This window comes from Cucurbita moschata, unplaced genomic scaffold (assembly GCF_002738365.1).
Source record: "Cucurbita moschata cultivar Rifu unplaced genomic scaffold, Cmos_1.0 Cmo_Scf00011, whole genome shotgun sequence".
NCBI lineage: Eukaryota > Viridiplantae > Streptophyta > Magnoliopsida > Cucurbitales > Cucurbitaceae > Cucurbita > Cucurbita moschata.
The window spans coordinates 4965980-4981763 of record NW_019268527.1 but is presented as its reverse complement, the minus strand read 5'-3'; the positions used below and the strand labels follow the sequence as shown (position 1 = coordinate 4981763).

At 39.2% G+C, this 15784-nt stretch overlaps 3 protein-coding genes and 1 long non-coding RNA gene across 6 annotated transcripts in view; 1 reads left to right on the top strand and 3 right to left on the bottom strand.

The window, feature by feature from the left end:
• Positions 1-747: 747 nt before the first annotated feature.
• On the bottom strand, positions 748-7041 carry LOC111449916 (putative two-component response regulator ARR21). Its single transcript, XM_023090003.1, has 8 exons — positions 6927-7041; positions 6702-6854; positions 5544-5933; positions 5376-5452; positions 2434-3165; positions 2048-2122; positions 1791-1885; positions 748-801 (listed from the first exon to the last, which is right to left on the bottom strand). The coding sequence occupies exons 1-7, from the start codon at positions 7039-7041 to the stop codon at positions 1835-1837; spliced, it is 1593 nt and encodes a 530-aa protein (XP_022945771.1). The 3' UTR covers positions 748-801; positions 1791-1834.
• A 557-nt stretch (positions 7042-7598) lies between these two features.
• Positions 7599-15784, bottom strand: part of LOC111449417 — a 33928-nt gene continuing 25742 nt past the window's right edge. The window contains exon 3 of the long non-coding RNA XR_002711613.1: positions 7599-7616. This is a non-coding gene — a long non-coding RNA (uncharacterized LOC111449417). The remainder of the gene's footprint in view (positions 7617-15784) is intronic.
• LOC111449409 (traB domain-containing protein) lies at positions 8032-11723 on the bottom strand. Of its 3 annotated transcripts, none has more exons than XM_023089281.1 (7): positions 11150-11723; positions 10824-10939; positions 10657-10745; positions 10515-10589; positions 10268-10375; positions 8518-8613; positions 8032-8442 (listed from the first exon to the last, which is right to left on the bottom strand). In XM_023089281.1, the coding sequence occupies exons 1-7, from the start codon at positions 11680-11682 to the stop codon at positions 8170-8172; spliced, it is 1290 nt and encodes a 429-aa protein (XP_022945049.1). In that variant the 5' UTR covers positions 11683-11723; the 3' UTR covers positions 8032-8169. The 3 variants fall into 3 exon arrangements, with proteins under 3 accessions (XP_022945049.1, XP_022945050.1, XP_022945051.1); XM_023089282.1 differs by having other exon boundaries at positions 10824-10952; positions 11150-11310; XM_023089283.1 differs by having other exon boundaries at positions 10824-10977; positions 11150-11226.
• Positions 11912-13062, top strand: LOC111449416 (ethylene-responsive transcription factor ERF027-like). The gene has a single exon (XM_023089290.1). The coding sequence runs from the start codon at positions 12073-12075 to the stop codon at positions 12787-12789; it is 717 nt and encodes a 238-aa protein (XP_022945058.1). The 5' UTR covers positions 11912-12072; the 3' UTR covers positions 12790-13062.

The window sequence follows — 15784 nt, the reverse complement described above, 5'->3', positions numbered from 1 at the left end:
ATAGTTCACCTATTCACATGTGATTATCGAATTTAAAAAGATAAAAAAGCAATAAAATTAGTTTATTTTTAGTCTTATTCATCTTCCTAAACCATTGAAACAGTTCTAAAATTAAACTCCAGTTGGATTCTTAAAAGAGGAGTTTTTTTTTGAACCAATCGTTGTTCGTCTTGTTGATGCTTTTCTTTGAATTTTGTGTCATTTTTGGCTTTCTGGGTCACTTTTGTGAGCAATTTTAAAGGCTGTTTTCCCATTTTAGTTGGTAGTTATAGAGAGGTGTCAAATTCATATTGAATGTCTTAGTATGTTGTGTTTTGTAGCATGTCTTTATCTGCTCATCCAAAAAACAGCACCTTTTGTGATCAACTTTTTAGAAAAAAGAAGCAAAAAAGAACCTCTTCTCTTTCCGACACTAAACTGCCGACCAAATCCTCGTTCATCTTCAAACCATAATTTGGATATATTTGGATCTATCTCTAACTAGATTCGCCCATTTCCAAGCATCTATCATATCCACTACCAATTTTTTTTCTTGTCATACTCCAAAATTCGATAATCAAGGACAAAACCAACCGACTATCCAATAAAAACACGAAGAAAAGAGATACACAAGAAAATTTTACGGAAAAAATTTAGCACTTAAGAAAAAAAGTTTCGATCAATACAAATATTCATGTAGTATATGAATTTCATAATAGAAGTTTATGGGGTACGACATAGACTCCTAGACACCTCGGATTATTCCTATGTGGCTTTATGACTCCCCAACACCCTCCTGCCTTGATCTGTGGCATCATTCACCTGAAAAAAGTGTAGTAAGGAATGAGTATAAGAATACTCAATAAGCAACCTACTTGTAGACTATTTTTGCATCCTTAACCTAGTAAGTATCCACGAGCTTTATTATGGCTCTAAAAAGTGCGGTCTAAGCTCCGATGCAATCTGAGCAGTTGGATACTCGACTATTTGAGCCGGTTTCCAAACTGAAGCTTACCCATAGGGGTTTGACCAGTTTTCTTCTTTTCTACAACTTAGGTAGCTTACCTTACTTATGCAATGAATGATTAGTGTTCTATGTTGAGGCGTGACCTCACAAGTAAGGCTAAAGGGTCAGTATGGCTGGATCTAAATCTGTAAAGCACTCTGAACATTATCCATGGAGATTAGCTGATAATCCTCCCATGGAATCATGCACGCTCCCCTGCTCAAGGACGGGTTTACGGCTTAGAAGTCTTGTTTAGGAGACCCATAATTATCTCCACTACGTCGGGGCACAAATCACACTGCCCTATCTGGCTAAGCCTAACTCGACGATTCTAGTATCAGAGTAGAGCCTTGATGGTACGGTTTCAGAGCAATGAAGGAAGTGGAAGATCTGATGACACAATTCTCACTACTCAAGCCTGGCGAGCTACCTCGGTTGTCCATGGTTACTGTGGTGTTTTACTAGGTTTTTTAGGACATGTCTTGATGGAATAGACACGGATTCACTCATCTTCAACGTTCTCAAGGAAGACCTCTCAAACCTGTCAGGGTTTGGAATACTAAGGCTAAGCCCACTGGCCATCCTTCGTGATCCTAAATGCACCATCTCCCAGAGATATTCTGTTCTAGGTCTTTGTCTAGCTCGATCAATCTCTAGCGCCCTACTCTAGGCTCGTTGTTTCTTTCTATTCTCCACCGGATAGAAAATAACCACGATTAGAAAGTTTACGATAATCTTAAATATGAAGTAACAACAATTAGAAAGTTTTTTGAGCTTGATTCATGCATGGTGTGTGTGTACAGACCTCTCCAGTTCTTTGGTTCTAAAATGAGCAGCTTCTTCTTCCTCTTATGAAGACCCATCTCCCAAAATGGTGTCTAAGAGATCATCGTACCAACCCTACACCCAAACACCAACACTTCAGCTTAGCTTCCCATATATATATATATATATATATATATATATATATATATATGTAGTTATAGTTATAGTTATAGTTATTCACAGAATAATATTAAAGGGCTTCTCCAACTAAAACTAATTATTTAGGGTTGCAATTACCTGAGCAGAAAGGCCTGAAGGTTGGAGATCTTCCTTTGCTGAACCATCCCTTTCAATCCCATTCCAGATATCACACTACAACAAATAATGGATACAATAGCTTACGAAAAATGTTATCGTAGACTTTTTATAACGTTTTTTGACAGCCCATGTTATTAAAAATCTGGGACATTTTATAACGTTTTTTTTGTAGTTATAATGAATGCGGTAATAGAGTATGAAGTTATAGCTTATATACATTGTTAAGACGTTCATGTGATCACAGACCTTCATATCAACAAACAATGCTAATGCAATTTTCATATACTTATTTAAGCATAACTCATTTGGTTAAGACGCCGTATTCTCGACGAAAAGAACGGACATAGTTATGTACGAAAACGAACCTGTAAAGAAGTTTGAGTGTCGTTGTGCCCCATGAAAATGTCACTAAGAACATCAAAATAACTTTGGTCTTCACCAATATCACCAAAGGCATTGCTCTCATTAGCTGCTTTCCAAATATTATCATTCCCCACCTCTTCTTCTGATGAAACTAACACATTTTTCTCCACATTTATGTTAGAAACCACTGGTAAAAGTTGATTTCTACCTTCAAATTGCCCAAAATATGACCCTATTGATGCACAACCCCCATTGTTGAGATCATCAGAAGCTTGCACATTGCATACCCCATTTCGACTCGAACAAATCATTCGATCCTCTCCAGTTGTTCTTCCTGTTCCATCGCTCGAACACTTAGGGTTTTCATTTCTTACCAACACGAAATTTTGATCCCCATTGAAATTAGGGAAGTTAAGTTTGTTGATGGTCAAAAGAGTTGAGTACTTTTGATTCCAAAAATGGGCCAAAGGGTTTTCCATGGAAGCTCCTTCAAGATTAGGGTTTTGAGGGGTTGGTTGTTTAAAGGAGCCCAAAGAAGGACATTGGTTGTTTATAGGAGCCATTAATCGTTGATTTTGAGGGAAATTTGGATGTTGGGCTTGCAATTTTGATCTGTATAATGGGTATTGAACATGAGGTGCAGCAGAATTTGATCTTTGCAATACATTATCACAATATATCTTCATTGAACGAGCACCCTTTTCTGCCACTCTTTTCAAGAAAATTCTGTACTTCTGAATCCATACATAAACAAAGCAATTCAATTTTAATACATTAGTTGGATTATTAACATATTATAAAAACTTTATGAGTTGGGTGTAATGGCCCAGACCCACCGTGGGCTTCCCCTGAAAGCTTTAAAACGCGTTTTTCAAAGTTATACAGCAGAACAAGTGCTCATCCAGATACTGTCCTCTTTGGGGTTTCCCTTCCGAGCTTCCCCTCTAGGTTTTTGAGGTTTCCCATCCGGGCTTCCCCATTAAGCATATGCTAGGAGAGGTTTCCACCCCTTATAAAGGATCATCCAGATACTGTCCTCTTTGGGGTTTCCCTTCCGAGCTTCCCCTCTAGGTTTTTGAGGTTTCCCATCCGGGCTTCCCCATTAAGCATATGCTAGGAGAGGTTTCCACCCCTTATAAAGGATCATCCAGATACTGTCCTCTTTGGGGTTTCCCTTCCGAGCTTCCCCTCTAGGTTTTTGAGGTTTCCCATCCGGGCTTCCCCATTAAGCATATGCTAGGAGAGGTTTCCACCCCTTATAAAGGATCATCCAGATACTGTCCTCTTTGGGGTTTCCCTTCCGAGCTTCCCCTCTAGGTTTTTGAGGTTTCCCATCCGGGCTTCCCCATTAAGCATATGCTAGGAGAGGTTTCCACCCCTTATAAAGGATCATCCAGATACTGTCCTCTTTGGGGTTTCCCTTCCGAGCTTCCCCTCTAGGTTTTTGAGGTTTCCCATCCGGGCTTCCCCATTAAGCATATGCTAGGAGAGGTTTCCACCCCTTATAAAGGATCATCCAGATACTGTCCTCTTTGGGGTTTCCCTTCCGAGCTTCCCCTCTAGGTTTTTGAGGTTTCCCATCCGGGCTTCCCCATTAAGCATATGCTAGGAGAGGTTTCCACCCCTTATAAAGGATCATCCAGATACTGTCCTCTTTGGGGTTTCCCTTCCGAGCTTCCCCTCTAGGTTTTTGAGGTTTCCCATCCGGGCTTCCCCATTAAGCATATGCTAGGAGAGGTTTCCACCCCTTATAAAGGATCATCCAGATACTGTCCTCTTTGGGGTTTCCCTTCCGAGCTTCCCCTCTAGGTTTTTGAGGTTTCCCATCCGGGCTTCCCCATTAAGCATATGCTAGGAGAGGTTTCCACCCCTTATAAAGGATCATCCAGATACTGTCCTCTTTGGGGTTTCCCTTCCGAGCTTCCCCTCTAGGTTTTTGAGGTTTCCCATCCGGGCTTCCCCATTAAGCATATGCTAGGAGAGGTTTCCACCCCTTATAAAGGATCATCCAGATACTGTCCTCTTTGGGGTTTCCCTTCCGAGCTTCCCCTCTAGGTTTTTGAGGTTTCCCATCCGGGCTTCCCCATTAAGCATATGCTAGGAGAGGTTTCCACCCCTTATAAAGGATCATCCAGATACTGTCCTCTTTGGGGTTTCCCTTCCGAGCTTCCCCTCTAGGTTTTTGAGGTTTCCCATCCGGGCTTCCCCATTAAGCATATGCTAGGAGAGGTTTCCACCCCTTATAAAGGATCATCCAGATACTGTCCTCTTTGGGGTTTCCCTTCCGAGCTTCCCCTCTAGGTTTTTGAGGTTTCCCATCCGGGCTTCCCCATTAAGCATATGCTAGGAGAGGTTTCCACCCCTTATAAAGGATCATCCAGATACTGTCCTCTTTGGGGTTTCCCTTCCGAGCTTCCCCTCTAGGTTTTTGAGGTTTCCCATCCGGGCTTCCCCATTAAGCATATGCTAGGAGAGGTTTCCACCCCTTATAAAGGATGTTTCGTTCTCCTCCTGTAACGACCCAGATGGGCTGTCCCTTCCGGGCTTCCCCTCAAGGTTTTTGAGGTTTCCCATCCGAGCTTCCCCATTAAGCATATGCTAGAAGAGGTTTCCACACCCTTATAAAGGGTGTTTTGTTCTCCTCCTGTAACGACCCAGATTCACCGCTAATAGATATTGTCCTATTTGGGCTTTCCCTTTCGGCTTTCCCCTCAAGACTTTAAAACGCGTCTGTTAGAGGAAGGTTTCCATACCCTTATAAAGGGTGTTTTGTCCTCCTCCTCAACCAATGTGGGACATCACACCTCCCCAACCGACATGGGACATCACATTGGTTCATCAAATTTTCAAAACTTAATTTGAATTGAGCCGAACCATTATTTAATAACTCAAACAATTCGAACCAATTCAACCCAATCCAAATAAGAAAGGCTCAAACAAAAACCTGTAAATGGCTGGCAACATTTTCTCTAGTCAAGCCAGGAACATTCATGAACTCGAGGATCTTCTTTGGGACAGCCTCTGAACAAAATAAAAAGTATAAACTTAAACAAAATCATTAGTTGATGAGAAAAAACTTAAAATTAGAATGATGGCCGAAGGATCTACTCACTGTCAAGCCCTATCAGTTTAATAGCTTGAAGAAAGCGATTGTGAAGTGAATTTGTCCAAATAACCTTTGGCTTTCTTATGGCAATGGAATTCTTAGCAACCTTACTTTCCTTGGCCTTCTTGTTCTTGGGTTCTGCAGATTTAGATTTGATTTCCCTTCTCGAACAAGACGGCGAAGAACTCGAGTTCTTGAACGAAGATTTCTGAATCTGGATGGACAGTTCATGTGGGATAATGGTTCTTGTTTGATCAGGTGAAACCTTCTTGGGTGTAATAGCATATTGCCATACATGTTTGACGTCATTTAGGCTTATTGGCTTTACCATGTAAAATGCAACACCTTCCTCTAAACTCTTCAATATCACACTAGGCTTTTCATCAGCTGACATCACTGAAAAAAAGTGAAGCTTTGGGTTAATTTCCTCTTAAATGGGACGCATTTCTGGTTGAAAATTGTTGGGTGGGAGTTCTACCTTGACTAATTTAGGAAATGATCATGAGTTTTGTTAGGAATCACAACTTTCCACAATGGTATGTTATTGTCCGCTTTGAGTATAAGCTCTCGTGGCTTTGCTTTGGACTTCTCCTAAAGGTCTCGTACCAATGAAGATGTATTCCTTACTTATAAACCCATGATCATTCTCTAAATTAGCCAATGTGGGACTCCCTCCCAACAATCTTCAACAATCCTCCCCTCGAACAAAGTACACTATAGAGCCTACAACCTCCACTTAATCGAGGCTTGACTCCTTCTCTGGAGTCCTCGAATAAAATACATCATTTGTTCGACACTTGAGTCACTTTTAACTACATCTTCGAGTCTCACAACTTCTTTGTTCAACATTTAAGGATTCTATTGACATGTCTAAGTTAAGGGCGTGACTTTGATACCATGTTAGGAATCACGGATCTCCACAATGATATGATATTATCCACTTTGAGCATAACCTCTCATGGGTTTGCTTTGAGAAGCCATCTCCAAAAGGCCTTATCCAATGAAGATGTATTCCTTACTTATAAACCTATATATGATCATTCCCGCCTCAACATACATCTCCATTGACATAAGGCCTTTGGAGAAGCCTAAAGCAAAGCCACGAGAGCTTATGCTCAAAGTGGACAATATCATATTATTATGGAGGATCGTAGATATACTTACTGATGACGGGAAGCTTGAATTCCTGCATTACTTGCTTCTGTAATTGAAGGCCACTCAATTGAGGCATGTGAAGATCAGTGACAAGAAGATGAAAGAACCCTTTTCTTGCCCTAAGAGTATCAAGTGCTTCCATTGGATTCTTGAGCGTCACAACTGAAAACATAACAAAACATGTTATATCAAAATCTTAGCTACAAAATCTAAATTCATTTTGTTCATATCAACCTTGGTATTTGCAAACTCTAAGCATGGCGGACACCACGGCTAGAGAGGTAGCATCATCGTCCACCAACAACACATGAATATCCACAAACTTTACTCCTTCACAAACTTCACCCATCCTTCAAATCTCGACCAAGAACTTTCAAATCATGAAGAGGATGATAATGAATGCTATGAAGTTTGTACTCATCGATGAATGTTTTTGTTATGTAAAAGAATCTAAGGCTAAAGTTTATATTTAATGTTGCTTACCAAAGATGTGAGGCTCCCACTTGGAGTTCCATTTATAAAAGATTCGAGATCTTTCATTTATTCATATCTTGGGCTCTATATTCTTTGGTCACATTTAATTAAATCCATGTAATGTGCGTTAAGGTTCCAAATAAATACCATTTCCACATGCATGCATCTAATTACTCTCTTAACTAAGTATAGAACAAACCATGACCTAATTACTAATAAAGTTGTCAACTTGATTTCAAATATTTTATCTTTGATTCAAATCTTTCTCATTTCGAATATATATTGAAATGATTAAACTTGATAAGAGATCTTAGATTCTTAACGTTTTGTTCACTTGTGATGTGGTATTGAGAATGTATTGAAAAGGAATAAGCATATTATAATACATGGTGTGAGATTCTACATCGGTTGGAGAGGAGAACGAAATATTTCTTATAAGAGTGTGGAAACCTCTCCTAACAGACGTATTTTAAAATTGTGAGGCTGACGGCGATATGTAACGGGTTAAAGTGGACAATATCTGCTAGTGATGGGACTGGCCTGTTACAAATGGTATCAGAGTCAGATACCGAGCAATGTGCCAAAGAGGATGTTGAGCCCTCAAGGGGGGTGGATCGTGAGACCCCTCCTCGGTTGGAGAGAAGAACGAAGCATTTCTTAGGTTGGAGAGAGAATGAAGCATTTTTTATAAGGGTTTAGGAACCTTTCCCTAATATACGCGTTTTGAAACTGTAAGGCGAATGGTGATATGTAATGGGCTAAAGTGGACAATATTTGCTAGTGGTGGGACTGAGTTGTTACAAGTGGTATTAGGGTCAGACACCGAGCAGTGTGCCAACGAAGACGCTAGCCCCAAGTGGGTGGATTTAGATCAATTTTCAAATGATTTATTGAAAAATGGACTAATACACATAAGGATCAAATCATCTCTTTACATGTAAGTTTTGAATGGTATACTTTTGGATTGATTTTCTACAGAGGTATGGTTTGGAAAGATGATCAGCTAAGGCACTAAATGTTGTTGTTTCAATTGTTCATATAAAACCCAGAAGACAACACCAATGATAGTGTCTCTAACCAAGCTCTGCAACAGACTGCTAACAAAGCCATTGGAGCTTTCCCCAGCTCTCTTACCTGCAACGTCTCGAAATCGCAAGTCTCCTTGATCCGATATGATCGCATAGATGACGCCGCTCATATGGCCTCTTCCAATCACCCCCACCACCCTTTTACTCTTGTTCACCGCCTTGCTTCGCTTTAGAGACCATGCAAGGTACTGAAAATGCAGCTATTAACAACTTTACAGAGGTAAGAAGTAAGAGCTGTAAATGCATTATGTGATTATACTTACAGTGTCTCGTTCATGAATAAGAGGTTGAAGAAGAGATGGATATGAAAAACTGAGCTGCTCATACAGCTGCAAGGAACTCCCATCTCTACCTGCTTCCTGAAAAGCACATTCACAAAACGAAGGATATGGTGATTCATGCACCGACATTCGAACTTCAAGAAAAAGAAGGATATGATGATTCGTCCACGAGTCTGCTAGGGAGAGGTTTCAACACCCTTATAAACAATTCTTCGTTCTCCCTCTCCAATCGATGTGGGATCTCACAATTCACCTCCCTTTGGGGCTCAGCGTCCTCGCTAGCACACCATCGTGTCCACCCCATTTCGGAGCTTAACGTCCTCGTTAGCATACCGCCCGGTGTCCGGCTCTGATGCCATTTATAACAGCCCAAGCGCACTACTAATAGATATTGTCCTCTTTGGACTTTCCCTTTTGGGTTTCCCCTCAAGGTTTCTAAAACCGATTTGCTAGGGAGAAGTTTCAACATTCTTATAAACAATGTTTCATTCCTCTCTCCAATCGAGGTGGGATCTCATAATCCAAACCCCTTCAAGGCCCAACGTCCTCACTGGCACACCGCCGCGTCCACCCCCTTTCGAGGCTCAACGTCCTTGTTGGCACACCGCTCGGTGTCCGGCTCTGATTCCATTTGTAACAACCCAAGCTTACCACTAGCAAATATTGTCTTCTTTGGACTTTCCCTTTCGGGTTTCCCCTCAAGGTTTCTAAAACGCGTTTCTAGAGAGAAGTTTCAACACTCTTATAAAGAATGTTTCATTCCTCTCTCCAATCGACGTGGGATCTCACAATTCACCCCTCTTCGAGAACCAGCGTCCTCGTTGGCACATCGCCCAATGTCTGGCTCTGATACTATTTGTAACAGCTCAAGCACACAACTAGCAGATATCGTCATCTTTGGGTTTTCCCTTTCGGGTTTCTCCTCAAGGCTTTTAAAACGCGTTTGCTAGGGAGGGGAGAGGTTTCAACACCCTTGTAAAGAATGCTTCGTTCCCCTCTCCAACTGATGTGGGATCTCACGATCCACCCCCTTCGGGACCCAGCGTCCTCGCTGACACTCACTTCTCTCTCCATTCGATGTGGGATCTCACAATCCACCCCCTTCGAGTCCCAGCGTCTTCGCTGACACTCGTTCCTCTCTCCAATCGATGTGAGATCTCACATTAATAAACAAGATCCTAAGTAAAAGAAGCGATGTATCATCGCAAATGAGAAAAAAGAAAATAGTAACAGGAATTGTCTAATTATACAGATCTCTATGTTTAAAGCTTAGATTCAACTCCTGAGAAAGACATGTTTAAATCTATGTCGGATGTTCCTGATATGGTATGTAAGCCAGTCTATGCATTTCTTTTGCATCCGACTCCAGTTCCTATCTCAACCGGCCTATTATTCAAAACTTAGGAAGCATGGCTATGGACACAAATTTTCTTCACATCTTGCAACCAAGGCTGAATCACTTCTGAGATAGGTTTGGAACCACGGCTCTCTACCGTGGTATGATATTGTCAACTTTGAGTATAAGCTCTCATGGCTTTATATCCATGTTCCCAAAAGGCCTCAATCTAGTGGAGATAGTGTTGTTTACTTAGAAACTCATGATCATACCCCTAATTAGCCAACGTGGGACTCCCTCCCAACAATCATCAACAAGATACTTTATGATTGACGTGTTTAAAGCCGAGTTAAATTTTTTGAGAAACAATTCACAAGATTTCAGGTGGGAAAGAACCTCATCATTGCTCCGAGAAACATTAGATTGTGAAGTTATTCCACGGATAACTGAGCTTACTAAGCTCAACTTCTGGTTCCATGTCAAAGCGTTCCATGCCCTTTCTAGCTGCACAATCAACAAATCAAATTGAAGTGACTGAGAGGGAAAGGAAAAGCAAGAAATTGTGTAACAAATCAAATTGAAGTGACTGAGAGGGAAAGGAAAAGCAAGAAATTGTGTAATCTTGCAGGAAAAAAGCACATACAGTTATTTCAATTGGTCGATCCCCTAGAACTATTTGAGCACCAACTTCTTCAGAAGCTTTACGAGCAGCCCGAAACTGCATGATTGATGAGAGTTTCATGAACTTAGTCTAAACATTACTTGGTGAATTGAAGATCTGTTACCTCACTGCCAAAAGGACGGTTGACATCTGAAGAAATTTTGGAGGAAAAAGCAGCTAAAAGCAGGCGCAAAGCGAGAGCTGTTTGGCCTCCTGAAGAATTATTGACAAGTTTTAGACAGCTTATATGCCAACAACCAACAAAAAAAACAAACAAAATGTTAGCCTCACCTAGGTTTATGCTGCGACCAACAGCACCCAAGAAACCATCTCCACTCAAGGAGAACATGTTGGACTTTAGTTTTTGGTGTGGCTCACCAGTTTCTAATGTATACATGATTCCAGCTCTGGAACAAATGTCTGGAATCGTTTTAAGATGTTCATTCTTTTAAAGCAAAGCAATAATTCAACACATCAGATATGTTGATTCTTTTTAATTGGTAAATGAAAGCAAATACAGAACAAGAATGAATTCAGAACAATGTAGACTACTTTGCTTGATTTGGATATTGAATTACTGACAAAAAAAAAAACCCCAAATTGGAAATCAAACTTGCCTGCTCCGGCAAAGCTCGACGACCACATTATCGGGCTTCACTGCTCGAACCACTCGCTCGACATCCTTAACCGATTTGGGCGAAATATGCGAAGTTGCGACCAACCATATCGCTTCCGGCTCCACAAATTCGGCTCTCCAAGCAGGGACAGGGCCGAATCTCCTCTTCTCGACCAAAACCAACGTGCCATCGTCAACCAAATCAAGCAACTCAGGGTGAGCTTCAGCAATGGCGGCTCTGGAATCCCGAGAGATTTCAACTCGGAAATCGAAGTCCGATGGAGGCGGCCTAATGGAAACCTTGATGGGTTTCACAGATTTGGTCGCGATTGAAAATGGGTAGGGCCTGAAAATGGGAATAGGCGTGGATTTGAGAGACTCCATGGATGAAGAAGATAAGAAAAAGAAGGGAGCTTTAACGGCCATAGAGTTTGGGGTAAGTTTTTTAGGATAACAAATTGATTTGGCAGTTGGGGTCATGGTGATTTGACCAACGAAAAAAGAAAAAAGGAAAAGTATGAAGAAAATGACCATTTTGATATTGATTCAGTGCCCTACTTGTGCAGCAGTGGCACTGAAATGACCTGGATTTATATTTTGTGGACTCAAAGGCAAGCAGTGTCAAATCCCTCTCTCCTCTTTCTTCTCTTATTAAATTCTCCATTTTGGTTTCAAACCCGTGTTTGGACAAGACTTTTACTCACAATTTAAGCTATCAACATAAACAAAGGTACGATATTGAAGAACAATAACAAGTTTGAATGGAGTATTAGATTAGAAGCAGGGTAAGAAATGAAGTAAATGAAGGCAATGATGGGTAAGGTTTAATACTAAAAGATGAAATGGGTAGTGGGAAGCATGAATGTCCCAAATTAATCATCACCAAAAAAACATGAAAGTTTATTTGATTTAGGTTAAAAAAAAATGCGTGTGGCTTCTCACTCAAAGCTCTGGGAATGTTGTCCACGAATTCCCCACGGCTTTTACAGCTCTTCCCCCTTTTCCTTTATAAACTCTTCTCTGTTTCTTCCCCATTTCATTGCATCTGCTTCTGAATCTGATTCTTTCATGTCTGACGATACTCAATCTTCTTCTTCTTCTTCTTCTTCTTCTTCTAATCGCCACCCCAAGTTCCGTGGAGTCCGCAGCCGAAGTGGCAAATGGGTCTCTGAAATCCGCCAGCCTCGACAGACCACTCGCATTTGGCTTGGCACCTACCCTACTCCTGACATGGCTGCAGCCGCCTACGACGTAGCTGCCCTCGCCCTTAAAGGCCCTGATGCCTCTCTTAATTTCCCAGACGCTCTCTTATCCTATCGCATTCCTTCCTCCACTTCCCCTTCTGATATCCGCGCCGCTGCTGCTCTTGCCGCTGCTGCCAGACACCCCGACACTGCTCCTGCTCCTGCTCCTGCTGCACATACCCGCCCTGTTGGTGGGGCAGGGTTTTCCTCTGACGCTACGGCCGCCGCCGCTGCCGCCCGGGAGTTCGTGGACGAGGAAGAGCTACTGAACATGCCCAATTTACTGGTGGACATGGCTGAGGGAATGCTGGTGAGTCCACCACGGATCAAGTCGCTCTCTTCCGATGACTCTCCCACAAATTCTCCAGGGGATGGATTATGGAGCTACTCCCAATAATTTGTTGTCGTTAATAAAAATCCACATTTTCATGTCCTCTAAATCACTTTATTATATAGTTCTGTTGCAGTGTGGGGTTTATGCTGTTTATTCCGATGAAAAGTTAATGGATATTTCTAAGTAAGATTAGAGATTGGAAGGTTGAAGAAGGGTTTGTGTTATATATGTAAATTATTGGAGACCATCCTCCTGCTGCTGCTGCTACTGCTACTGCTGCAGTTAATGCAACTCGGCTCCAAAGCTGTCGCATTCCATCAAATATCTTTCCCAAAATTTGCCATTTGTCATCTCCTTCCAATAATGTTCTTGGTTTTGATTTGTCATCTTCCACGTGAAAATGTTCCATAATGGATTGAGCCTTCAAATTGTAACCCTCTTTGGCCTTATGCTAACAACATTTCTCATCACACAACACAACTTCTTGGTTTCAACTCCAATAATTATGAACCTCAACTCCTCCTTACATGAACAAACCATTCGCAACTGTGTTTAACATCGTTACACGTGTTAGAATTATTCTCATGCATTTCCTTCGGCATCATCATCTTACATACTTGTCTTAAATTGCTTCTAAAAGTGGAGATTATTCTTACCGACCAATATGTCTTCTCTTTACTCGCACATTTCTTATATAATTTTTCAAAATGTCAGATTACTTTAATGTAAGTGTGTTTAGCTGGAAGTAATCTTATGAATTTTTTTTAAAAAAATATGTCAACCAGGGTAAATTATGGTTCGAATCTTAGGTATGGATAGTCACATGATCACTTGACAAACTATAAAAACTAAGTCATATAATATCAACATAGACAAGCTCAATGTTTACCCGTTGCCTTCAAAAATTCAAATCTTTACCCGGTCACTAAAATATCTAGATTCAACCTAAAATATCTCAATAAAATCTAACAAAAATAAATTCTCCACCTAGCTAGCTACCAATATAATTTTAAATATTGTATATACATCTTTTTTTTCTACTTGCATGTTTTGTTCTTACTCACATATATTCTGAATAAAACAGTCAAGAAATCACCAAATCTAAGATACATTATGTTCGGGAGTGCTTGACTTAGATAACGAAATATAAATTTTTTAGAAAATATATTAATAAGGACAAAACAAATGTAAAAATGAGTATGAAAATAAATACTTGAAAATAAGTATGTAACCTGGTCTAATTTTGGTAATATAAAAATAAATAAATAAGGGAGGGGGTACTGTTTGTACGGACACGACATATTTCCCAATAAAGGTCCGTGCACTGAAAAATGGGGTCCCTTTTAATTTAAGTGTTTCTGCGCCCCCTTTGTTCAAATGGAGTAAATTCATGCTTCCATTTTTTTTTTTTATAAATAATAATAATTTAATTTCTTTATATAAATATTTATTTACATTGATGGGTCTATTTTATGTCTACACACAAGCACACACATGAATCCATTATATTATATCCCATATGCTTTTCTTTTTTGTTTTTTACTTCCTTATACCCATTTTCGTAATTTCCATATCCAAAATATAATTACAAATAATTATTTATATATATATATATATATATATATATAGTTTGTAAGAGACAAGGGAAAGGCTATAGCTTATATAGGGGCATCTTTATTCCATTATTCATCGAATCATTTACTTTATTTCCCCTTCCTAATTTTTTCTTTCTAATTTTGGAAATTTTGTAAACAAAGGGTCGTTTTCAGATCTATATCCTACCGAGGTGGGATTTCACAATCCACTTCCTTCGAGACTAGCTTCTTCGCTAGCACTCGTTTTTTTTTTTTTTTTTTTTTTAACGTTTTCTTCTCCAATCGAAGTAAAATCTCACATTAAGATATTAAATAATTTTAGATCTAAAGTGGGATGACATTTCCAGCTGACCCATGTGCGAATATATATATATTTATTTATATTTATGTACGAAATAATATAAAATAGTGTTTCATTAATGCTAATTAAAGTAAAAGAGTTATATAATATACTCTAGTTTTGTACCTTTTATTCTTAATTAAATTTCCAAAAGTGGAAATAATGGTCGGATTAGGTCAACTAATCGAGTTAGTCCCAATATCGATGCAATTAATTATAATAATAATAAAATAAAAAACTTTCCTATTTTAGCGATGAAAAAGGGTTGGGGAATCATCAATCCTTAAAATAATCCAACCAATAGTGGGAATAATTAGTTCTTAAATTTATCTAAACTCCCCGACAGAACATTTTTCCTTTCCTTAATTATTAACTTAAAAAAAAAAAAAAAAGTTGGATGTGGGAGAATCTTTTTTTTTCTTTAATTATTGATAATTTCATCCAATTTCACTGGTGACACAAACGGCGTATGATTCAACCCTTTATAATGACGGTTAGATCAACACGACTCTTCACAATGGTATGATATTTTTCACTTTGAGCATAAGCCATGATCATTCTCTAAATTAGCTTTCATCATCCAATAATGACATTGATTACATGTAACTTTAGTAGAAAATTGAGACAATTTGACCACCATAGGCTTACAAAATTACGATAATTGTTATATTATTTAACCCTAGTCGAGCATTGTTATTTCCGTTCTTCAACTAGGGTTAAATCTCTTTTTCTTTTTCTTTTTTTAATTTTAAAATTTCCATGGACCCATGTTACTTTAAACTTTTATTTAAACCTTAGTCCTTTTTTTTTTCTACGACCAAATTCTTCATCTTTTTCATTACGGTCAAAACTCCATCATTATCATTTAAAAAATAATAAAAAAAAATTAATTACTGTTACTGGATCCCGTCTTAATTTAAAGATTAGTGAAATTAATTTTTTTTCCCTTTGTTTAATTAAATATTAAATAATAAATGTGTCCGTACGTTGAAGAGAAAGTATTAATTTTGTAGGTGTAGTTAGATTCAATCATTATTGGGTTAAGCAATGTCCAATTTTGGAAAATTGCATTTGGGATTTAATAAATAAAAATAGGATTTTTTTTTTTTTTTTTTTTTTTTTT